Here is a 25605-nt window from a genome sequence, read left to right as displayed (position 1 = left end):
GGGCCGATCAGCCTTCAAAAACAACAACAAACCCCACTAGTATTCATTTAGAGCTTGCTTCTGCTCTGTGAAAAGACTGTCAGCAATCCAGAATGAGAGCCGTGCTAAGAAGATTCCAACTTTTCTGTGGGATAGTCCAACAATAGCAAATAGAAGACATTCAGTGTCTTAGTAGGCGCAAGTATGTGCTTGCATGCTTTGTCATCGAGGGCTTCTTGGTGCATTGAGCTTAGAGCTGGAGTACCTTGATTAGCAGACTAATATATTCCATCGCATATTTCCTTTACCTAGAAAATTAAAAAAACAAAATGACTTAAGGGCATGTGAGATCGGTGCGATCTGGCCTACAGATCTCAACTGGATATGTGTATTCAATCTGACTTTTAGGATGCCTGCTTGAGAGTGTGCCTTTATGTGCTAAGACATCCGCTGGATTGAGATCGGAGCGGTTTCCCTGCTCTGCTCAGAAGCAGGTTGGCACAAGTAGTCTGAGGTGAAAGCTAGAACATGAAGTGAATATAATGCTTGTGAAATTGCAAGGGGGCATGATTTTGTGGGTTAGGCATTATCCAGTCTTGTCTGTTCCATAAACCTAATTTATCTGTGATCTTACTGCCAAACAAAAGAGCCAATACCAGAATTATTTACCAACTTGCTTAAAAAGGAAGGATCTGAGTTCAAGAGACAACTCTGTATAGAAATGAAGGGTCATCCTATTTACCTAGAGCTTGCCTGCAACATCTTCACTTCCATGCCACGGCCTCACTAACATATCATATTCATCATGTTCCATTGGGTAACCCCAATGTTAGTCAAGTGGCATTTCAGGAGAAAGACAGGAATTTAAGAAAGAACACATAATGTGTATTTATAATCTTTTGTTTTCTTATTTTTTAATTACAGCAAATTCAGTAAAGCTAGAAATGCAGAGTGATGAAGAGTGTGACAGGAAACCCCTGAGCCGCGAAGACGAGATCAGGGGCCATGATGAGAGTAGCAGCCTAGAAGAACCCCTAATTGACAACAGTGAGGTGATCGACAACAGGAAAGTCCAGGAGCTTCAAGGCGAGGGAGGAATCCGGCTTCCGAATGGTAAACTGAAATGTGACGTCTGTGGCATGGTTTGCATTGGGCCCAATGTGCTTATGGTACATAAAAGGAGTCACACTGGTAAGCAGCTGAAAGAATAACCTGATGACTGCCTGTGCCATCTGATGTTGATATTACCTGACATCTCTTCTCTTTCCTTTTCATCCAGGGGTGTCAGTGGTGGGAACCACCTTTTCAGAATTCTGCTAGTATTGGATTGCTGAAAAGCAGAGAATAGTCTGGTCTTGACTTCCAGCCTAAAAATCTAAATAGCATGTCAGAAAAGAAGCTTAGGATCCAGTTTCCACAGTTCTTAATATAGCAATAATGTGATAAGGGTTCAAAAGGTAGAGGAGAATCTCATTGTGTGACTTAATCTTTTTGTATTTCTATACATATTTTACCATGCCCATGGGCATGTAATATAGTTTGCTAGCTATGAGTTAATATTATAAAATAGCACTCATGCATTTATATAGGGGTGAATAATTTTCGCTTTATCTGGTTACCTCCCTGGAATACAATTTCCAATCAATCTTTGCCTTCCACAGGTCTCTGTAATAGGCAGGAGCTTCCTTGAGTTCAGGGTTATTACCAACTTCTAATTTTTTTAAAAAACAATAACTCTTACAAAGAGACATATAAGGTGGACTAAGACGTGGCATGGCAGTAGTGAAGGTAGGAATTTGTAATCCTGGAGTAGATTGAAGGAAAAGCCCTTCCATTAATTTATTTATTTTTATTTATTTTTATTTTTTAACATTTTATTAGGGGCTCATACAACTGTTATCCCAATCCATACACACATCAATTGTGTAAAGCGTATTTGTACATCATTTCTCAAAACATTTTCTCTCCATTTAAACCCCCGACATTAGGTCCTCATTTTTCCCCTCCCTCCCCGCTCCCCCCTCCCACATGAGCCCTTGATAGTTTATAAATGGGTATTTTGTCATATCTTGCCCTGTCCGACTTCTCCCTTCATCCACTTTTCGGTTGTCTGTCTCCCAGGGAGGAGGTCACACACAGTTCCATGTAATCGGTTCCCTCTTTCCTACCCATTCTCCCTTTACCCTCCCTGTTTTGTCACTCACACCACTGGTCCTATAGGGCTCATCCATCGATTTAATAAATACTTTTAGACCTTGAGTACTTGAAAGTCCCTTCATGAAAATCAAAAAATGAGAAAGTCTTATTTAAATATCTTTAAATATTTTACTTAAAAAAAAGGACAACAGAAATGAGATTCTGATAAGAAAGGTGACTAAAAAAAAGTTCCAACTTAAAATGAAAGTTGATTTTATGGGAAATATAGATTTTATTTACATCAAAATAGTGTCACATCAAACTATTAATTATATCATGAAATTTAGATATGAGGAAAAGATAAAATACAATAAAGAAATTGATCAGTAAGATTTACTTTAAATAATCAATTTAACAAGTATGTGCTTAGAACATAAAAGATCAAGGATGCCCTGAAGTCTTTTGGTCCAAACCTCTCATTGACACATGAGGATGCTGAAGCCCCAGTCAGTGGTATGCCCATTAGGCCTTATAGAGGTAAGCACTACTGAGGCTAGATCCAGTTTTCTTGTTGCCCAGGTCAACTTGTTTGTCAATAGATAAACATTTTATTTGGGGCATGCCTTCAAACTAATGGTGATTTTTTTTTCCAGTTACACATATAAAACCAGTGAGAAGTTACAAATCAAAATCAGTGTTATCATAATCAAAATATTCTACTTTAGAGCACAATCATTTATACCTATCATAGTTCACTATATTTTTTCCCTTTATTTTTAATTTCCTTGGTAAATTTGTTTTTAAAGTATATTTACCAGTGATTTTTCCCCCTTTAATTAAAAAAGAATTCTCTCCTGACAAATTGGAAGATCACAATTGTTCATATAATATTGGAAATTAAAAGTGGCGGGGGGGGCATAAAATAATGAGTCTGTGTTTCTTTTATGCTCTGAAGCTATTCTAACTACAGTTCTAAAAGAACAGTTCGGCCCGATAGGTTTTGATCTGAGCATGACTTTAGAGTGACTATATTGAACTGTAACATTCAAATCTGTAAACTCTACCTTTTAATAAGTTAAAAGGAGCACTGGTGGCATAGTAGGTTATATTTCATATAGGTCTGCTAACCATAAAATTAGGAGTTCAAACACACTACCTGCCATTTGCTCTTATAAAGATTCACAGTCTCAAAAATCCGAAGGGGGCAATTCTATCCTGTCTTACAGGGTCACTAGGAGACAGAATTGGCTGAAGGGTAATGGGTGGTTTTGGTGCAAGGGCAGAAGCTCCAAGTCACCAACTGCTCCTCAGGAGGACAATGAGGCTGTGGGCTCTCATCAGAATTTACCCCAGGGCCATTTCTACTCTGTCCTTAAAGGCGGAATCAACTCCATGACAGTAGGTGTGTATAATAAAATGAAAACTGAATAAAACAGCCTAATGACTTGTGAGTTGCTTTGCATATAATGTTAAGGCTGAAACATATAACATTTTGTGAAGAATTTTCAAAATATAACTATTGTGTTCTAAATTTTAAAAATTCAAACAAGAATGCATTCTGCTGAATATTTAGGATAATCAGTGTTTTACTATATCTGCAGTGAATTGTCATGACTATTGGCATTTTTAAAAACATAAGTAATTAAATTTCTCTGCTGTTGTATATTTTAAATTTATTGCTATGGGAGTTTACTTTCCTTCATAAATTGATTTAATTTACATAGTAAATACTTCTAAATATATAGATTTCTCCCACACTTAAGCATATTGGTTCTACTCATCTACTGACTTCAAACAGAACAGACTGAATAGCCGTAAATATTTTCACTACTATTGTTATATTACATGTGTTAGCATGTTGTGAAAATCATTCCACCATCCTTAGATTTGGAGGGGTTTTATTATTGTTTGAAGTTGTAGAACTAATTTTTTAAATTACCTAATTGAATTATTTTTCTTGAAAACTCAATTTATACATGATATTTTCAACTCCATTTTAGCACTATTTGAAAATCTATTTGCATTTATTTAAACTAGATTGAGGGAAAAACATATAGTAAGAATTTTATCATACATATCAAGTATTTTCCTTAATATCATGAGATACTGTCTTCATTCTAGAACTGACACTACGCACCCACAAAAACACACACCTGCCAATTTAATAAGGAGTATAAAAGACATTGTTTCCATTCCTTGTAAAGCCCGTGGTAAGCATAATGTGTGTGTGTGAGTGTGTGTGTGTTAGTTCATAGAATGTCTAAGGCATAAGTTTGGAGACAAGTGATGTCTTACGACCTAATTCCTCACGTTATCATGGAGGATCAGATCCAATTCACTTCTTCTTTCTCTTCTACCCTGTACTAACATGCCAATCCCAGTGTCTCCATAATGGTTTGGGTTACTCCTGTGGTATTGCTGCTCTAGTGGCTAATCAGGTAATATTGTCGTCGGATACCCCAGGCACTCTTCACTGCGACTCAAAGAGGGAGAAAGTAGGAGAGTGAATCCACTCATGCACAAACATTAGAAACCTTCTAAATATAGAATGTTTTCACGTTTGATTCCCTTTGGGCTTGAATTTGCCCATCTTGGTCACTTGAAGTTTTCAGCATATTTTATTACAACTTTGTGGAGCCATTGTTTTGCTCCAAGGTCCTTTCTTCAGATGCTTTTGTAAGTTTTTAGTCAGTCTGGCCAAGGGATACCTTCGGGCTTTGTTAGACCAACATGAGTTGGTATATGTATACTTTCATCTGACTTGAATATTTAAACATAGATCTAGACACAGATGGCTGTAAAAGTACATAGCTAGTTGTCATGGAGTCTCTTCCAATTTGGGGCAACTTTATATGTGTCAGAGTAGAACTGAGCTCCAGCAGGGGATTTCACGGGCTCATTTTAGAAAGATCACCACATCTTTGAGGGGACTCAAACTGCTAATCTTTCTGCTAGCATCCCAACGTATGTTGGAACCATCCATGGATTCTCCTGAGGAAGTACAGAAGGCACTGAAATAAAATTTACTCCACTGTAAAAATAATAAGTCCTTAAGTAGTTTAGTACATTAAATTGGAAAAGCACGTTTTATTCCTTTGGATCCGGAACTGTGATCCATTCATGGCAGGGTTAGCCAGCATCAAAACCATCTCATGATGGTTTGAATTGGATTACTCTGTAAGCATAAATTTTGAAATTGCCCTTGATTTGCAAGTGAAGAACATGATTAATAGTTTTCAGACAATGTTTAAACAGTTTGCAAAGGAACTAATTGATTTAGCCCCTTTAGTTTAAAGAAAACAATTTTTTTAAAAGAAATCATTGAGATGTGTTATTTGAAGTTACCTAGAAATTCAGGTAGTTAACCAAACTTTTAACTTTATTAGCAAATAAGGGTACACAAATCTCTATACTACAGGCCAAGAAATATACTATGACATTGAGTAAAGAACGCGCTGATGTTTTGCTGGGACCCCCTGCTGTTCCCCCCATTTTTTACATGAATGCATTTATTTTTGATTTCCTATTCAACAGATTTGTATATGGTTCCTATATTTAGGTTAGGCAATTTTTGAAAAACAACTGTGCATACTGAAAGTAGGACATCACATAAGTTAACCACTTCCTTTTCCATCATTGTCTCCAACAGGCGTTTTGAGGGTTTCACTGTAAATCCAACTCAATTTTTTAGGGAATGCAAAAAACAATAGGTCATTTTTTTCAACTAATAATATTTTTATGTAATCAAGTTTTTTTTTTTTAAGAATAATTAAGGGGGCCTTCACTTCATTTTGGGATTTCCAAAGTTTTTTTTAAAAAAAACATTGATCATTTCTTATTCTAAAGGCATTATCGGTATGAAATCAAAGTGCGTTGTTGATTTCAGTGCATATCTCTTATCAAAGCAGGGACCTGACTGGTTGCTTTCATCATGCTTTTATTTTACTTCCCAAGGGGAGGGGATGCAGTGAACACAATCTTCCCCAGTAAAACCTACCCCTTTGAGTAGACTCATTTAAACTCATATCTTTTTTTAAGATGAAGCTATCTGGAATATTATGTGAACGTAAACCCCAATGACCTAAGCATTGTCGCTAGTTTGTCAGAGTGCACTCAAGTGATCCCATTTGGGCTTGCTTTTGAGTTTCCAAGCAGACTGAGAGCCCCGTCTCTGAGGCACCTCTGGGTTGAGCTCTGACTACCAAGTGTCTGCCTAGCAGTCAAGTGCTTAACTGTTTGTGCCCCCTGGGGACTCTACTCCATCATTTGTCTAGTCAAAATCAGTTGGTGCTATTTGAAGCTGTCCATCTTGTGAATTAAAATTTTTTAAGGTTATTTTACTATGCTTTCTCTTGTAGAGTATCATGCTGTTGAATGATATTTACCACTCTAAATCTGGGGATTTTAAAGTATTTCAACTCAGGAACTATAGGAGGTGAAAAAATAATTCTCTTATTTAGGAGTGTTTCTCCAATGAAAATATAAGTTCAAGTTATTTTGCTTACCACATCAATTTAGTCAATTATACTAGTTTGTTACTTGCCTGGGAAAAGCTACACCAATGTCTTTCAAAAGTAAAAATCAGATGTTTTCTGGGAAAAATATAATTTGCATTTCCTATGATCCTACTCTCTTTACCAAGTTAATTTCATGAAGAAGGTAACTTGTTCTCAACTATTATCGATTCCATGGCAGGATAAGGTTTAGAAAATCCAGATTTTTTAAATTATAGACTATTATTTTATTTAAAAACTGAATCAGAGTAGTGTTAAATTATATATGCTAACTGCATATGTGTATATGTATTTAAAATGAAAAAATCTGTTAAATTTATGTTTCTAAATTTTTATTCATAAATACTAAGTAATTTGAATATTAAGTAGACTATTTCTCTTAAGATGCATTTACTGCTGAAAAACAATAATCAGTTGTAATAAAGGAATTGATACATTGAATAGGATTAAAATTTAAGGTAACTTTAACATGGTAGATCATTTTATTTTATTTTTTCACTAACTGATCAATCAGTATGGGATTTTGTATAAACCTAGCTCATAAGATTGCCGATTTTCTTAAGAAACAACTCCCACAAATACATATTTTATTGTTTTGGTGTATACTTAACTAAAGTCAAAAGTTGAAAAGTCCTATGGAATTTGTAATGCAGTCTATCAAGTTTTTAATCTTTAGGAATTGTAACAGAACTATATGATAGTATTTTCTATGACTTGCTGCCAGAAGTGAAGAATCATTGAGCTTTTCAAATATATCTAATGGAGAGAAAAGAACAGGGAGTTTCAATTGTTCACTGTTATGTTTACTGCTTCATGTAAAGATAGATAAAATATGATCATTCAGAGTAAAATTTTGAAAGCTGTTAAAATTTACAAAGACCTTACTTTAACTTAGAGGAATGACCTAGTTTTACCTGAAAGTAAATACTTTTAAATTTATTCTAAGCTTTAGCTTTAATACGATGCATTTATGTTATTTATTTATATTAATTTGTAATATATTTTATGTTTGTCTTCAAAGATGGATAAACAACCCAGCAACATTATATTTATGGTTTACTGTTGCCAGTTTCTCTCTAATTGCCAGTTTTATTGCATTAGTACCTATATGTCTTATATTTGATTTTACCAGTTATAACAGACTGCAATGATAATTTAGGCATGAATAACTTTATAGCAATACTAATGATACTAGAAAAGGGGAAAAAAGATTCCTATCAAGCAAATATTTTTTCACAGCAAAAAGAAATGCCTGGTTGAATAATTTTCTTAGGATTTCCCCTGATATATCAGAGAAATTCTATTTTTAGTGCCAGGAAAATCAAGAGATCTGGGCTATACTAGAAATTTTATGGTCATGAGCTTTATGACCTTGTTCATGCATTTAACCTCTCAGGCCCCTTTCCTTATCAACAAAAAAAAGGAGTTGGATTTAATGAGCTTTAAGTTCTCCTCCAACTCAAAATTTTTACTGCTTTTAGATAGAACCTGGTAAAATGTTGAGAACAAGACTTTGTAATCATGCTGACTAGGATGCAGTTCTCACTGAGTACTTGGTAACTCTGTGATGTTACTTTGAACTTCAAATTTTTCACACGTAAATTGGAAATGACCCAATGGCAGTGAGTGTTGGAAGTCTAATGTAGTTGTAAGGATGGACATCATGAATAACAAAGGACTCAGTAAAGCAATAGTACCTAGTTGCTTAACCGGCCGGTAATATCTATGAGTGCTGCTCCTTTGAATCAATGACAGGAATCCTGTCAAATTATATATAGATGGGAGGCAGCCATTTGTATTTTTAGAGTTTGAGACTTTGGTATTAGCAAGATAGAACCTTCCAAGACTTCTAAGGGAGAAGAAATCTATGTTCTAGCCCAGGGAACTAGCTCTACTTAACTTTGTGTGACAAATTTAGACACTGGCACATACATAGTCAACTTCACTTTTCTTACTTCTTTTTTCCCCCACAGGTGAACGTCCCTTCCACTGTAACCAGTGTGGCGCTTCCTTTACTCAGAAGGGCAACCTTCTGAGGCACATAAAGTTACACTCTGGAGAGAAGCCGTTCAAATGTCCTTTCTGCAGCTACGCCTGTAGAAGAAGGGACGCCCTCACAGGACACCTCAGGACCCACTCTGGTAAGCTTTCCCAACTTTGAGAAGAAGGCCAAAGTATGTTAATTCAGGAAGGTACTATAGATTAATATATGAAGTCATTTGGTATGTATCTAGGAATGAGCTATACAATGATTATAACTGTATAACTGATAGGTCTTACAAGACACATATGGCCTTTCATTTTGAGCCATGCAGACTTGGCAAAAAAGAAATAGACAACTGAAGCATGTCTTATTCAGAGCCACTGAGGTAAGAGCAACAGATGCTATATAAAATATCTAGAATTTAAAAATGTTTTATCTTAATTATCAATGCAGTAAATTTGGTTAATCCGAGAGTCTTAGTTATCTAATGCTTCTATAGGAGAAATACCACAAGTGGATAGCTTTAACAAATAAATTTATTGTTTCCCACGTAAGAGGCTAAAAGTCTGAATTGGCTTAAGGAGGGTTTCTTTCTTTGTCGTGTTTCTTCCAAGAGTCCGCTCCAGACAGTCTTCGTGTTTTTTTGCTTCTCTCTTACTCTCACCTGCTCTCACTTGCTTATTTAATTTCTTTCACATCTCAAAAGACATCAACTCTGTAGATACCCTATCTTAATCCTCCCTCTAACATAGTAAAGACAACCCATTTTTAAATAGGGTTATAAACTCAGGAGCAGAGGTCAGGATTTGGAATACATATTTTGGGGGGCGGGGGTACAAGGACATAATACAATTCATATTACCAAGATAATGGAAGACCAAATGAAATTTCACAGTTACATGCATCAGTTACTACAAAGGAGACGAAAGCCAGATATTTTACTTATAATGTGTCCAGGCTTTGATTTCATGAAAACCTAATATTGTTACTTAGAAACTTGAAAATATAATGCACATTCAGAAGTATGTATACTCCATCTTAATTCTCTGTCTCTTGAACTATTGTCAGTAGGTATCAAAAACATTCTTCTGCTTCATAAATCATCATTAAAATATTTAAAATAATATTTGTTTTTAAAAAATACCACCAGAATACAGCACATAAAAGACATAGTGAATAGGAATTCTGAATGAATCTCATTTGACTTTTAGCATGTATTACCATAACCAAGTTAAAGGTAGAAAATTAACACTCCAAGCCAATTTTATGTGTTCCTTTTATCTATAATGACATTTAACAGTTTAATTTTAATATGAGGATAGAACACGAATTATATTTTCATTTATGTTTACAAGTTATATTAGAGAATGCTGTGGCTTTTGAGGCAATGCTGTATTATCATTTCTTTATTTTTTTCTTGTTAATTCTCAAGGCTATAGCTAGGTTTCATGTAAAATATGTAAAGCTACTTTAAACATTGACTCTTGAATTTGGGCAGCTATACAAAAATGAAATAAACACAAACACTAAAACAATATATTTTATGAATATATTTTACTTACCATCCTGACTCAGAACATTTCACTTTTTTGTCACTATCAACATTTTATGTTTTATTTTAATGCTATCAACAAAAGTATATTTTAAAGTGGTGGTGTTTTATTATAAGACAACTATTGTTTATTGAAAGATTTTTTTAAGATATGATACATATGTCCTTTATAGCAAGCCATATATTCTTGATTATTAAAATATTATTGATAAAAAGAAGAAAAAATATATTATTGAGTTGGAGACTGGTGCAACATAGGATTTCATGAACATAACTATTACATGATGTTTTGGCAAAATTGTAACTGGTTTCATTCTTGGCACAATATTGCTTTTAATACCCTGATGTAGTATAGCTAATGCTAAGTTACGTGTGTAACTGATCTTGGTAAGTCACGCCTTAGTCCCTGTGACTGCTGTCTTGGTGATGTGCAATTTGGTATACCACGTCATGATTTTTTGCCATATATAAACAGATGGCTCGCTCAAACTGGGTAATTAAGAACTGAATGGAGTGATTATTTACAATAGTGTAGGCAGTTTTGAAGGAAACCAGAAGGGGAGAGGGAGGCTCGAATCCTCAGGAGCCCTGCTGCTGGTGAAGAGCAGTCACTGGGCCACCAAGGAGAGAGCTGCTGGCTGTAGGAGAGGCTGTCCTGCGGGAACCCTGTCCTTGAGAGCAGTGTGGCCACTGCTGATCTGGCATTCTGACTTTCACTTGCGCACCCTCCAGTCACCATCTAGACTTTCCATTGGCTAAAATGAAACAGAAGTCAGTAAGAAAGCACTTTGTATGCCGTCCATAGAAGTCACCGTCGTGGCCTCGGGTAGAAAGTGAGAAGTCTGGAACAACAGCAGGAGACCGTCAGGCACACACCATCCCGTTGCCTCTCGCCTCGAGTTTTACCATTTGTTCTGTTAAAACACCTAGAATCTGAAAATATAACCACCACCGGTGGATGAAAAGGGAATAAAAACAAGCAGATTAACTGTAGTTGCCTAAGTTCATGCTTCCCTAATTGGTAAAAAAAAAAAAGTCCAAGTTGATCCTCATAGCTTTCTTCTTCCACTACCAAATCCATCTTAACCTTACTCTCTTTATCGTCTGGATTGGACAAAGGTATCTATCTGATAAGTGACTCAGTATTTATTCCCTTGAGTTCAGCCTTTGGTCTCGTGTCTTGCTTGGGTCACTGTAGTTTTTAATGACCAGGATTATTAGACAAGTGTGTTCTCAGATGTATCCCCATAGAACCCATGTGCCAAGCACCCGTCCCATTATATAACAATACCCCCCAATTGTCTTAGCAATCAAATCAATTAACAGCCAGGAGCCCATTTCATTCTGTATTAGCTCAGCACCTTGAGGAACCTCAAAGAGTCAGGGACAGCCTCATCTTCCATGACAACAGAGCTTGGTTCCCTAGTGGAAATTTTCTTCCTTGGGCAGTGAGATCTCTAATCCACCAATATCTCTGATCACAGGATATGAAGGTAAAATTCTTTAAATGTTGTTTTTTATATTTCTTACTTGATTTAATTTATGTAGCAGAGTGGCCACTTTTACCTTCATCTTATCTCTGTGTTGACTGTGCTTTCTGGCTGTGGAGGAGATGGCTTTTCAGGATATACTGTATTCTATAGGACACAACTAAACTGTCCCCACTGGCAACCATACAGGAATCACTCTGCTGCGGGCCACTACACCATTCCATTTAGCAATCTGGACTCTGGACAATGAGGCATAGGTATGACCAGTGAGTTCTTTGGGCACAGGTCCATTGCTATACTTCCTTTACTATAAAATGAGTATCTTATTTGAAGGCAATATGGTATGAAATATCAGGACAAATGGTAAGGTATTCTGTTTAATCTATGCCTGGTGGAGCTGTTAAAATTTGAGGGATAGGAAAGCAAAATCATATTGTAAATATGTATCCATTTCTTTGAGGATAAATTACTACCTAATCCATGGAATCAGGATTCCAGTATAACTTGCCTGTTCTCAATTGGCTGGTTGAGTCTCCTGGGAAATGACACCATAGCCATGTCAGGGTGTCAGCATTTGGAAAGTTGGGAAATCAGCAGTGCTGGTAGTTAAGTCAGTCATAGAGAGTGAGAAGTCTGTTGTTGACCATATGACACATATAGTCACTTTGTACATAGCCCATTTAGTAATCGCTAGAGTAGCCTGGCAAAGAATCTGGCTGATAAATATCTCACCTGGTCCAAATTACTAAGAACCACCTCCACAGTGAGTAAGATTTACTTTGATGGAAATTACAAAGGGCATCAGATAGTCACATGTACTGATTCTGAGAGGTTCATCCATAGAACTCTCACACATCTTCTTGTCACCAGCATTTCAGTCTTGTTTGTCCATGTCTCTGACCATCTGGCCATGTCATGTATCATTACCTCATCTATCTTTCCTTCCATGCAAAGTATTGAGTCAAATGTACAATCTGAACTTTCACTTGCTAGGGTAATATCCTTTTACTACTCTATAAGTGTTCTATACCTACCCAGGCTGTAACTATAGTCACAGATTCTACCAATATTCTTGTAATCAATTTATAAACTGGGTCCATATGTTTTCATTGTACATTGATTGATTATTGACAGCTCCCCATGAGGCTATCCATGTGGGTTGAAACAGATTATGAAGCAGTAGGAACAAGTATCAGAGACATCTAAGCTACTTGCTTATGCAGTACACTTGGGCTACCCAAACCTGCTTTACTCTGGTTTCATCTAACAATGAAATATGACTGTGCAATCCTGTTTTTTGACATGCTAGGATGATATGATCAGGATAACACCTAGTTCACTAGTTGGGGCGAATAATCGTTTGGAGTCTCATGATCTGGTCCTCAGTCTTAGCCAACAATTGTTATCAAGTCAGTAGCTGCTTTTCGAGTAGAGAGTGGCAATTGCTGGAAGAGAGTACTACTCCAAAAGCCCTAGGGAGCTGCACATTGATGGTCATATTGATGTAGTCTTACAGCATCTATGCCTGCTATACCCGTTTCCAAAACTCATTATACCTGCTGGATCTTAGGGCCAAACTTATAGGGCTTCCCTTATCATAGGAAGGATAGGTTGTAGATTCTTTTCTTGTTCCAGGATCTGTCAGACTTGTGGGTTACCTGGTATGTATACCTAGTTCAGATCAGCATAACCAAATGTAACACACATTGCTCCAAAATCCAAAGAGGCCCCCAAGCATTTTAGCACCTTCCTGGTGAAAGATGTAAGGGGTAGCAATTTATCACTTGTTAACTCTGACCTATTTGAGCATGGTAATGTAATTGGGCCCCTGGAAGCTACCCATGTTTCCAGGCCCTGGCCGTTCATGGTACTTATCTCCTTTCCTCTGGTATGCACATATCTTTCTGAGTCATCTTTGATGTTTACTGCTTCTTGCTCACCAGGTCTAATAAACATAATATTAGGAATGGTGTGTTTCCGCTTGATTTAGCCCTAAGGTTATATAGTAAAAGTATAATGCTGCTCCAGAAATATGAAAGCAAGCTAGCTGTTTCTATGTTTGCTAATAGAAATCATTGTAAAAAGAAATCATTAAGTCAGTAGCTCCATGTGTGCTGTGAGGAGCTATATTAATAGGCTCTAGTAAAGATACTACAATTAAAATTTATGTATAGTTGCCATCACAATTTGATCAAGTATATATTAATCAGCAGAACCATCTCAATCTGGTATTAGCCAAATACATATGGTAAGAACCATACTTTAGTTTTCTGGTGGCTTCACTCATTCAGAGAGTCATCATTGTTCAGTTTTATATTTCAGAGGAGGTGATAGTCCCAGGGGCTGTGTTGTCTAACATGGAGTAATTAGCTTTGTATGACTATTAAGCAGTTAGAATATGGCTACTGCCACATATAATATTGCAGTATTTTTGCTTTAGAAATCTATTATGAACCTTATTTTAATGTAGTTGGTAGAAAATTTAAAATTATCTATGTGTCACTATATTTCTGTTGGGCAGCATTGCTCTTGATTCATGGAACCAATATAAGGAGTTTTCCCATTGCTAAATGTATTCACTCCCACTTTAATGGTAAGATAACCTTGTGTCAAGTTTTCTATATATATCTTGTTCTTCATAAATATGCACTTTGGTGCATCACAATGCCTGTCCAAAACCATGTGAATATCATATAAATGGTTACAAGTGCTGAGTTAATTGTTTCCAAACTAGTAAATGAAAATCTAGATGGAAAAATGTTAAGCTTGGTACTATAGAAAATAGGTTTTTAGTATTAATAATGGACAATTATTGTTGTTAGGGTTTTTTTGTTTTCTTTTGTTGTTTTGTTTTGCTCTGTCTTGTTTTTGTGCTTATTATTGTTTCTGCATGTCTACCTAGATAAGATAGGGGGGCTAAACAATCAAGAGGAGAAAACAGTGGGACCAACAATTCCAGGGGGACACAGGAGAGGGGGAGTCAGGGGAAAGGCAGGGGTTGTCAACAAACAAGGGAACAACAAGTGATATAAAATTGATGGTGAGGAGGACATAGGATGCCTGGAGGGCTTGAGTAAGGGAAATATAGCCAAGAGGAATTACTGAAATATGAATGAAGGGCAAACAGAGGAAAGTAAAAGGAAATAGAGGAAAGAACTAGGAGGCAAAGGACCTTTATATATGTCTAAATACAGGCATGTACACATGCAAACATATTTATATATAACGATAGGGAAATAGATCTATGTACATATATTATATGTTAAGTATTAAAGTAGCAGATGGACATTGGGCCTCTAGTCAAGTACTCCCTCAATGCAAGAACACTTTGTTCTAATAACTCGGAATTCTTTGATATTCACCTTCCCAACACGATTGCTGAAGACAAAATGGGTGCATCAATAAATGTGGTAAAGAAAGCTGATGGTGCCCAGCTATCAAAAGATGTAGTGTCTGGGGTCTTAAAGGCTTGAAGATAAACAAGTGGTCATTGAGCTGACAAGTAACAAAGCCCACATGGAAGAAACACACCAGCCTGTGTGATCATGAGATATAGATGGGATCAGGTATCAGGCATCAAAGACCCTAAACAAAAAAAAATCACAATGTGCCAGAGTGGAGACCCAAAGCCCATCTGTAGACAACTGGACATCCCCTTACAGAAAGGTCACAAGGAAGAGACGAGCCAATCAGGGTGGAGTATAGCACCAATGAAACATACAACTTTTCTCTAGTTCTTTAATGCTTCCTCCTCCTACCCTATCCCCCACTACCATGAGCCCAATTCTTCCTTACAAATCTGGCTAGACTAGAGCATGTGCACTGGTACAGATATAAACTCACAACACAGGGATTCCAGGATAGATAAATCCCTCAGGACTAATAATGAGAGTAGCAATACCAGAAGGGGAAGAAAGGAGGAATCAATCACAATGATCTATATATAACCCCCTCCCATGGGGATGGAAAGCAGAAAAATGGGTTAAGGGAGACAGTGGTTGGTGTAAGACATGAAAAAAAGCAATAATTTATAAATTATCAAGGGTTCATTGAGGGCAGGAGAGAAATGCGTTGATTCCAAGGACTCAAATAGAAAGAAAATGTTTTTAAAATGATGATGGCAATATATGTACTAATATGCTTGACACAATGGATGGATGGATAATGATAAGAGCTGTATGGGCCCCAATAAAATATTTAAATTATTTTTTTAACCTTTGTTCTTTTTATTTATTTATTTTTTAAATCAATTTATTGGGGCTCATACAATTCATCACAATACATAGATCAATTGTGTAGAGCACATCTATACATTTGTTGCCCTCATCATTCCCAAAATTCGCTTGCCTCTTGGGTTCCCGGAATCAGCTCATTTTCCTTTTTTTCCTCCCTCCCCCTCCCTTCCTCTGTAAGAAGAATTAATAAAGTAAAATATGACATTTGGAAGTTATTACGCAAATGAGGGGGAGGATCAATAATAATCACAAACATATTAGAATTAAAATCATAATATTAAAACTTAATACCAATATTATTTCTACTCATTTAAAGCATTAAGTTTTTAATTTTAATCTGTAGAATATGCAGTTTGGCTGCCAAAGCCATTTTTCACCCAATATGTAAGGGCACAAACACCAATATATATACCTATGTGTCTGAAAAAGAAAAAAATTCAACACAATTTTCAAGATCTAAAGGACATTTTTAATTGAAGAGGGGAAAATCAAGAATTATAATGTTTTAACAACAATGTATTGATAACTGAAGGTCACCACCATATTTTTAAGCCAACAATAAAATAATCCAAACAGAAATATATTAAGGTTGTAGATAGCAGTACAACTATCAGAAATTCACGTTTAATTTAGAAGAGGATGTGGAATGAAGAATGCCATTGCTGATGTAAGATGCCTTCAGGCTGAAAATATTCTGTCTATATTTTATTTACTATGTAAAGCCACTCAGTTTAAGTATAGATATAACAAATTTAGAACAATATTACCAAGAGTGGAAATTCTAAAACACTTAATTGTGTTTATGCAGAACTTGTACATAGACCAAAAGGGGGAGTTGTTCAAACAGAACAAGGGGTATACTGCATTATTTAAAATTAGGAAAGGTATGTATCATGGTTATTTCCTTTCACAATATTTATTCTATATTTATGCTGACAAGATGATCTGAGAATATGTATGCTAAGAAGATGATCTTCTTTATATAGAAGACAGCATTACCAGGGTTGGAGAGAAACTCATTAACAACTTATGAGCCTTAGATGGCACCACTGCTTGAAGCACTTACTGATGAAGACCTAACAATGTAGCTTTTCATGTGTATTACACCTTCACATAAAGAAAACAAATAAAAATCTTAACATATAGAGGAAAGAGTGACATCACGATTAACAGAGAAAAGATTGAAGTTGGAAAGAATTTCATTTTACCTAAATCCACAATCAGTGCCCATAGAAGCAGCAGTTAAGAAATCCTGCAAATATTGCAATGAGCAAATCTGCTGTGTCAGACCTCTTCAAGGTGTTAAAAAGAAAAGCTGTCTCTTAGAGGACTAAGGTGTGCCTGACCATGTCATGGCATTTTCAATGGCCTCATATGCAAACCAAAGCTATACAATGAGTAAGGAAACCCAAAGAAAAATGAATGCAGTTGAATTTTGGTGTTTAAGAATATTGAATGCCCCAGGTACTGCCAGAGGAGCAAACAATTCTGTGTTGGAATAAATTCAACCAGAATGCTCCTGAGACCGAGGATGGCAAGACTTCATCTGATATACTATGGACATGTTACCTGAAAGGTCAGGTCCCTCAAGAAGAAAGTTCTGCTTGATAAAGCCAAAGGGTCCAGAAAGAGAAGAAAGCACTTAACAGATGGATGGACACAGCGGTTGCAGAAATGGACTCAAGCACAGGAAGAATTGAGAAGGTGGTGCAGGCAGTGTTGTGTTCTGCTGTACATGTGGTTTGTTATGGGTGGAAACCATGTGAAGGCCTAATAACATCAACAAAAGGCTGTAAGAAAAAAAATTAAAGACCGGTTTGTACTTTTGACTCTTCCTATCTAGTAACCTTGAGATTTATCATAGAAATCCGCAACCTTGCTTTGTATATATTTATGGTAGCATAATACTTAACATGAGTTTTTAATGGAGAATGCATAAATCTATCCTCTTATTAAAAAATTTTTTATTTTGATCTTTAGATTTTAAGTTGAAAGGTACTTAAGTTACTCACTGTTCTAAAATTTTGGTTTGTATGTATTATATATTACTCTTTATTTAACCTTCTCATTTCTAATACTCTGGGGAAAGAGTATTTTAATTAGGCTTTTAATCCTTATTAATCAAAATAATTCTTAGCATACTTATTATTTTGAAAAAGCCTAGGGGAAACTAGGGTTTTTTTTGTCTTTTTTCTTTAACGTTCTATTGTGAGTTTGGTCGAAGTTACAGAGGAAAATCAATCTTCTATTCAACAATCCCTATGCACAATATAATACCACTTATCCCATTGCATTTTAGATATACTTCCCATGTATTTCCATGCTGTGGTGAAATTAAAGATTTAAAAATTAAGTACTGATACTTCTCACACAGTCTCAAATATTCTTATGTCTTTTTAAAACTTCAGTTTTGACCATAGGTTATACTGGATTCAAATTCCCATGATGATTATTTGTTGTGCAAGAAAGGAATCATTTAAAAAAATCAAACAAACAAAAAAGGAATTATTTTTGTAGTCTTATGGAATGAGAAGAAAAAAATGAAGAGAATGTAAGTTTTTAAAATGTACAGTCTTTCTGGACCAGTTGAGACTATAGGGCTGCCCACGAGTATTTTCCTTAGCTAAACGTATTATTAGCTAAATAACAGATTGGGCCATAAAATTCAAAGTACCACCTGTAATGAGCTCCTAAATAAGTAAGTAATCAACTATAGGAGATCAAATCATTAACAACAACCCGAACGCAAAGATGAGCTGATAAGGAAACCTGAAAACATGAGTAGTAGAAATCGTGCAACCAAAAAATAATGAATTACAATGCTGTATTGTGACAAATGTAACCGGTATCACTGAATTCTTTTGGTAGAAATTGTTAAATGGAAACTTATATTGCTGGGTAAACTCTCACCATAAACACAATGACATTTTTCTTTAAAAAATTGTATCACTTAAGAACATTTCAAAATGAAAAATCCGGTGTCCCTAAGGAAGTTTGTTGTCTCATCTACTCTAAAAAGTTGAGTCAACTTAACAGCTGTCTTCTTTCAAAGTTCCTCTTCACTCTAGCATGTTGTAATTTTAATAGATATATGAATAAAATATCACTGAGAAAGCAAAGCAGTACAGAAGTTGCTTTGGGTTGTTTTGTTTTTTGGTGTTCATCCTCATTAAAAAAAATTGCATTGGTTTTTAATAAGATCTTCAATTATTAAACACCTTAATTTCGGTAATTTTTTTATTAGCCAGCTAAGGGAAATCATAGCAGTTAAATCACAATTTATTGATGATGGAATATTTGTATCACATAACCCTAGAGTAAGACCTTCCAATATCAGTAATTCTCCAATTATTCCAAAATCCTCAGGATTGCTGATTTTCAGAATACTGCTCATGTTTGTCAATTAAATACGAAAACTATGCACTAAAATATCACTTTCAGATTTGGACATTTTTTCAGGGTAAATGTTTGTTGTTATGTAATTGTCAGTTTAAATGGAAGCTGCACTAGATGCACTAGGTAAATGCCCATCGGTTAGTGCATCACCCTTCCCTTACAGTCACTGTGACTCGGTGGCACCCAGCAATATAGAAGGACTGCCTTTCAAATCCCGTTCATTGCTAGGGCTATAGGTTATGCACACAGATTTCAGAGATATTAAATGCTTAGTTCCCACTACTGATTTTTGCAAAACTCTAACAGCTAAATAGTACACTGATTGCTGATAGCCTACTTGGAAGTTGCTGGATGCTGGTTTATTTATTTATTTTACTTTATTATTATTATTTTACCCTGGCTTGTTTTTTACGTTATGGCGTTACTTATTGTGAGGATTTACCTATAGAATAAAATATTATGACTCAGCCTACCTTTGAACATATGTGCACATTCTCCTTCAGTAGACTGTTTTAAGCACTAGCAGTCATATTTAGGGTATAACCCACAAATCTTCAGGGAAATTGTTCATAAGAGATTCCTTCCTTCCCATCTTTGAGTTTCTTATAAATGAAAGACAAAAGTAGTATCTGGCTTGATATGGAGTTAATCTTTGGCTGTATTGTTAAAGAAATAACATGTCAAATGATCTAGTTGTGAACGTTTTCATACATAGGACAGTCTGTTTATTTGTCATGAGAGTGTGTAGCCCCTCAGATATATTTTTTGTTTGTTTTTAATTATTTTATTGGGTCTCGTACAATTCTCATCACAGTCCATACATACATCCATTGTGTCAAGCACATATACACATTTGTTGCCCTAATCATTCTCAAAACATTTGCCTCCCACTCTAGCCCCTAATATCAGTTACTCATTTTCCCCCTCCCTCCCCACTCCCTCCTCCCTCATGGACCCTTCATCATTCATAAATTATTAGAGTTTTGTCATAAGTTACCCTGTCCGATGTTTCCCTCCGCTCTGCTGTCCATCCTCCAGGGAGGAGGCAATACTTAGATTCTTGTAATTGGTTCCCCCTTTCTACCCCACATTCCCTTCACCCTCCAGGCATCACCCCTCTCACCACTGGTCCTGAAGGAGTCATCTATCCTGGATTCCCTGTGTTTCCAGTTGCTATCTATACCAATGTACATCCTCCGGTCCAGCCAGATTTGTAAGGTAGAATTGGGATCATAATAGTTGGGGGGAGGAAGCATTAAAGAGCTAGAGGAGAGTTATATGTTTCATCATTGCTACCCTGCACCCTGATTGGCTCGTCTCCTCCCCACAACCCCTCAGTAAGGGAGTATTCAGTTGCCCACCGATGGGCTTTGAGTCTCCACTCTGGACTCACCCACCTTTACAATGACATGATTTTTTGTTCTTGGATGCTTGATACCTGATCCCTTTGACAGCTTGTGGTCACACATGCTGTTGTGCTTCTTCCATGTGGGCTTTGTTGCTTCTGAGCCAGTTAGCCGCTTGTTTATCTTCAAACCATTAAGACCCCAGACGCTATATCTTTTGGTAGCCGGCACCATCAGCTTTCTTCACCACCTTTCCTATGATCACATTTTTCTTCAGCAATCGTGTTGGGAAGGTGTGCATCCTGGAATGCCAACTTAATAGAACAATGTGCTCTTGCAATGAGTAAGTGCTTGAGTGGAGGCCCAATGTCCATCTGCTGCCTTAATGCTAAACCTATAAATATATGTACGTAGATCTGTTTCCCCACACTCTTATATAAATATATTTACACATGTACATTCCAGTCTTAGAACCTCTATACATACCCTTTGTCCCCTAGTTCTTTCCTCTATTTCCCTTTACTTTCCTCTTGTCCCACTATCATGCTCAGCCTTCATTTGGGTTTCAGTGATTTCTCTCAGTTACATTGCCCTTGCTTAATCCCTACCAGGCCTGTTTTAATGAAAGATTCACTACCGTATAAAATCCCCATATCCTTAGATGGATGGTCATTAGAGAGTTCCCTAAATGAAGTTCTTAAAGTACACGTAGCATTTGTAATCACTCGCTTTCTTCCCTAACACGTTAGGTTCCCCCTTGTGTTTGCTTTCGGGCATCTTCCCCTTCACCCTCATGCTCTGCTTTCTGCTCTCTTTTCTTTGTCTGCCATGGGCTCTTTGGTCTCAGCTCACCTGTTTCCTTCATTGTTACTACTTCACCCTGTGCCTCAGGGTTACTCGGGGATGGCGGGGCAAGCATAAATGAAATCCTTCTACTTACACACCACACAAAATGATTTGTATATCAAGGAATTGCTATAGTTTCTAGAACTTTGAATATTAACAGGATTTTGCTTCTTTTGTCAAGTGGGTAGATAACAAAAGAGTCTGAATATTGAGTACTTGGCCAAAAAATTTATTTTGTAGTCAATTATTTTCAAAGTGGCAGTATATTAAAATCAGATTGCCACACCTCTTGATAACAATTTTGCCAAAAAGATCCATCAAAAAACCCCAAAACTAATCTATAGACAATATTGAAGTAAATGATGCTGGTTCAGAAATCGACTCTAGTTCTGTTCATTCACAATCGTGGTGGTACAGTAAATACAGTATAATCTGTCCCGGAGGCATCCTGTGAGAAAGAACTGTTTTCACCTGATTGTAGACCTGGCACCCGGCCCACTTTCTGTGTGATCACCCAAGTGTGAACTTTCCCCACCTTCAACCCCTCCTTTCCTTCCTGAAGGTGGGTGATAGAGGTAGATTACATTGATAATTACACAAGCAGTGTTGGCTGCACACATGATTTGAATAACTGTGTGGTGCTAATTTCACCCATCAAGTCCTGATATTGATGCTTTGGGTGCCTCCCTGTATGGGTTGCAGTAAACACAGAAGAGAAAGGATGGGATTGGTATCTTCCTTCCTGACTTGTAAAACATTCTTTTGGCCCTGCTTGTGGAAATTTTACCAGAAGAGAAAAGCCCCCTTTGATTAGACTAGAGGCTAAGATAATCTCTCTCTCTTTTAAAATTTTGCCCAGAGAAAGACTGATTATATATCTACTCTACCTTATATATATTTTTAAGAATTTTAAAGAACTTAAAAATTTTTAAGACATCTAGGTCCGTCTTTTTCAGCTGTTCAAGACTACCAGCCTTTCCATGGTAGAAAGACAGGGCTTTCTACTCCCAAAAGGAGTTACAGTCTGGAAAACCCACAGGGGAAGTTCTACTCTGTTCTGTAAGCTTACCATGATTTGGCATCCCCTCAATGGTGGTGAGTTTGCCTTTTGGAGGCTTGTCATTTATAAATTTAGCCTCACTTCTTTAAACTCCAACATTTACCTGTAGAAGGAATGATTAAAAAGAAATCTGTCTTCTTTAACACATGTTCACTAGATATAGTTCATTTCACTGTGGGTAAAGGCCATTAAAACTTTCCCTCAACACCTCTTTGTAAAGAAATGTGCAAAACTCACGGAACCCATCCTCAAGCTCTTGAATGGTATACATGTACTGTCATTACTCTCGAGCTCACCAACACTATGCATGCTCCCCAAGTGGGTATTGGTGTGACAGTTGTGACTTCCCTGTCAAAATGCTGAGTCATAGCAATAGCAACTGCAGAACTCCGTGGCAGAAATGGAGTGGTTTTATACCAACCTCATTATTCAGTCAGTGTCCCAAAGGGCACGTCACACTGGGGTTTTTGTTTTGTGCTTTTCTTTGGGTAAGTTCACCTTTATCCTACCTTTTTATTTTTTATATTTGATCCATGTAAATGAGTCAAAGAAACCTGTCCATCCACAGCCTATACGATCTTGTCAGATGTTAAAAGAAAACTCCCAAATGACAGAAAATCAGGCAAACGAGGAACAGGAAACTGGAGCATCAATCCTTATAAACATGTAAAATTTACTTGGAGTTTAACTAAATTTTATTTAAAGTATCAAATGTTCTCTCTCAAACTGGAATCACTTTCAGTTGAATGGAAACCATGATGACCATAGTATATACACACCCACGTGAAAGATACCAAATCCCACATCTTTAAAGGGAGGTGTGTTACTCTGTTGTGCAGCTGCATGCCTCACGACTGTACGGATTGCATGACCATGTGAATGTATAAACACTTCAAGCTGAATATTCTGGCATACATTAGACCAGGTCGTTTTTAAGATTAATGGAGGTCAGTATGCTTATGTGTATCATTCTTATTGTTAGTTACATCAGGTCATCTCTAACTCATAGTGACCGTTAAGTATAACAGAACAAAATGCTGGCTGGTCCTGTACTAGCTTCATGTACTATCTTCACGACATGTGCTATCTTGTACTATCATGTACTATCTTCATGACAATTGGTAGACTTAAGTCCATTTTTGTGACTCTTTTGTCAATTCATCTCATTAAAGATTTCCTTCATTTTCCAATTTACCCTTACTTGACTAAACACCATAAGTTTTAGTGATTGGTCTTTTTGGATGATATGTCAAAGTAAGCAAACCAGGATTGGTCATCTCTCTTTTAAGGAACAACCTGTGGCATTCCGCCCCGCCTGCCCGCTCCACCTTCTAATACTGATTCATTCTTTTGGCATTCTCGAGAATCTTCACCAGCACCACGGTTCGAACGCAGCAGCCCTTTTTGGGTCTTCCTTTTTCATGAGCCAGCCTTCGCAAGCATGTGAGGTGATTGAAACGACTGTGGCCTGGGTGAGATGCACCTTCTGTGTGCCCTACTGTTTGATAACCATCAGTTCGTTAAAGAAGTAATGGCTAACACTTAATGAGTTCTTATTGTGTGCTAAACACTATTTTAAGGAACTCGTTTGAAAGATAAAGTCAAGTGCAAAGAGAAGAACGTTACCTAACATCCTCAGCCCATCTAGTAAACCTGGATTTGGACCCACAATGTCTAGCTCAAAAATGCATAGCTTTTTATATGATCTATGTCATGCTTTTACATATACCCTCCATCTGTTCTACTTTGACAAATGTAGATTTTGGATTAGATATACATATAAACATACACACAGACTCTCAAAGAAATGTGCTTGACATAATGAAACTAAAGAATTGGACCATGCTCTATTATGAAAACCAAACCAAAGCCACTGCCATCAAGTCAGTTCCAATTCATAGCAGCCCTTCATCGGTTTGCAAGGCTGCAAATCTGTAAAGGAGCCTCATCTTTTTCCTTTGGAGTGGCTGATAGGTTTTAACTAATAATTTTGATGGTTAGCAGCTCAGAGCCTAAACTGTAGCATCACCCAGTTCTAACAAAGAAAATGATCCATAATGCTAAACCAGATATAATAATGATATGTTTTGAGAATGCTCAAACCTTAAGTTGCAATTCTGAAGGATTATAAGGGCAATATATTGGCTGATGCAGGAAGTATCAAAAGAAAGTGGAAGGAATACACAGAATCATGCAACCCAAAACAGTTGTCAGCATCCAACCACTTCATGCATTAGCCTATGACCAAGAACCAATGGTATTGAAAGAAGTCCATGCTGCACTGAAAGCATTAGTGAAAAATAAGTCTTCAAGGAATGAGAAAACACTAATTAAAGTATTTCAAGCATCTGATGCTGCACTGGAAGCACTCACTAGTCTATGTCAAGAAATTTAGAAGGCAGCTACCTGCCCAACCAACTGGAAAAGATCCCATATTTGTGCCCATGCCAAAGGAAGACAGCCTGAAAAGAATGTGAAAACTATTTAACAATATTATTAATAACACATGAAGTCATTATCATTGAACAAGATCATTAATAACACATTAATGAACAATAATGATATTAATCAACAATAATGATATTATCACAATATCATTAATAACAAATTAATATCATTAATACCAATATTATTAATAACACATCATTGAACAATATCATTAATAACACATGTTATAAATATCATTAATAACACATTATTTTTGCTGAAGATAACTCACATATTGTACAGCAGTACATTGATAAGGTGCTGCCAGAAATTTAAACCACATTTAGAAGAGGACTTAAACCAGGGATATCATTCCTGATGTCAGATAGACCTTGGCTGAAAGCAGAGAAAACCAGGAAAAATGTTTACTTGTCTTGTATTGACTATGCAAAGATATTCTGCTGTGTGGATAATAACACATATAGACAACATTGCTAAGTATGGGAATTCCAGAACACTAAATTGTGCTCATACAGAACCTGTACATCGACCAAAAGGCGCCTATTCAAACAGAACAAGGCGATACTATGTAGTTTACAATCAGAACAGGTGCATCAGAGCTGTATCCTTCCATCACACG

General features: G+C 36.6%; 1 protein-coding gene across 1 annotated transcript in view; it reads left to right on the top strand.

Moving 5' to 3' along the window:
* Window positions 1-25605, top strand: part of IKZF2 (IKAROS family zinc finger 2) — a 158446-nt gene that overhangs the window by 115500 nt on the left and 17341 nt on the right. The window contains exons 4-5 of the mRNA XM_045295483.1: window positions 904-1170; window positions 8603-8770. Of these exons, the coding sequence (XP_045151418.1) occupies window positions 904-1170; window positions 8603-8770 (435 nt within the window). The remainder of the gene's footprint in view (window positions 1-903; window positions 1171-8602; window positions 8771-25605) is intronic.

This window comes from Echinops telfairi, unplaced genomic scaffold (genome assembly GCF_000313985.2).
Source record: "Echinops telfairi isolate 266 unplaced genomic scaffold, ASM31398v2 ScPeMD7_3;HRSCAF=10, whole genome shotgun sequence".
Lineage (NCBI taxonomy): Eukaryota > Metazoa > Chordata > Mammalia > Afrosoricida > Tenrecidae > Echinops > Echinops telfairi.
Note: the sequence above shows the minus strand (reverse complement) of the source record. Positions and strands in the feature narration are given on the sequence as shown.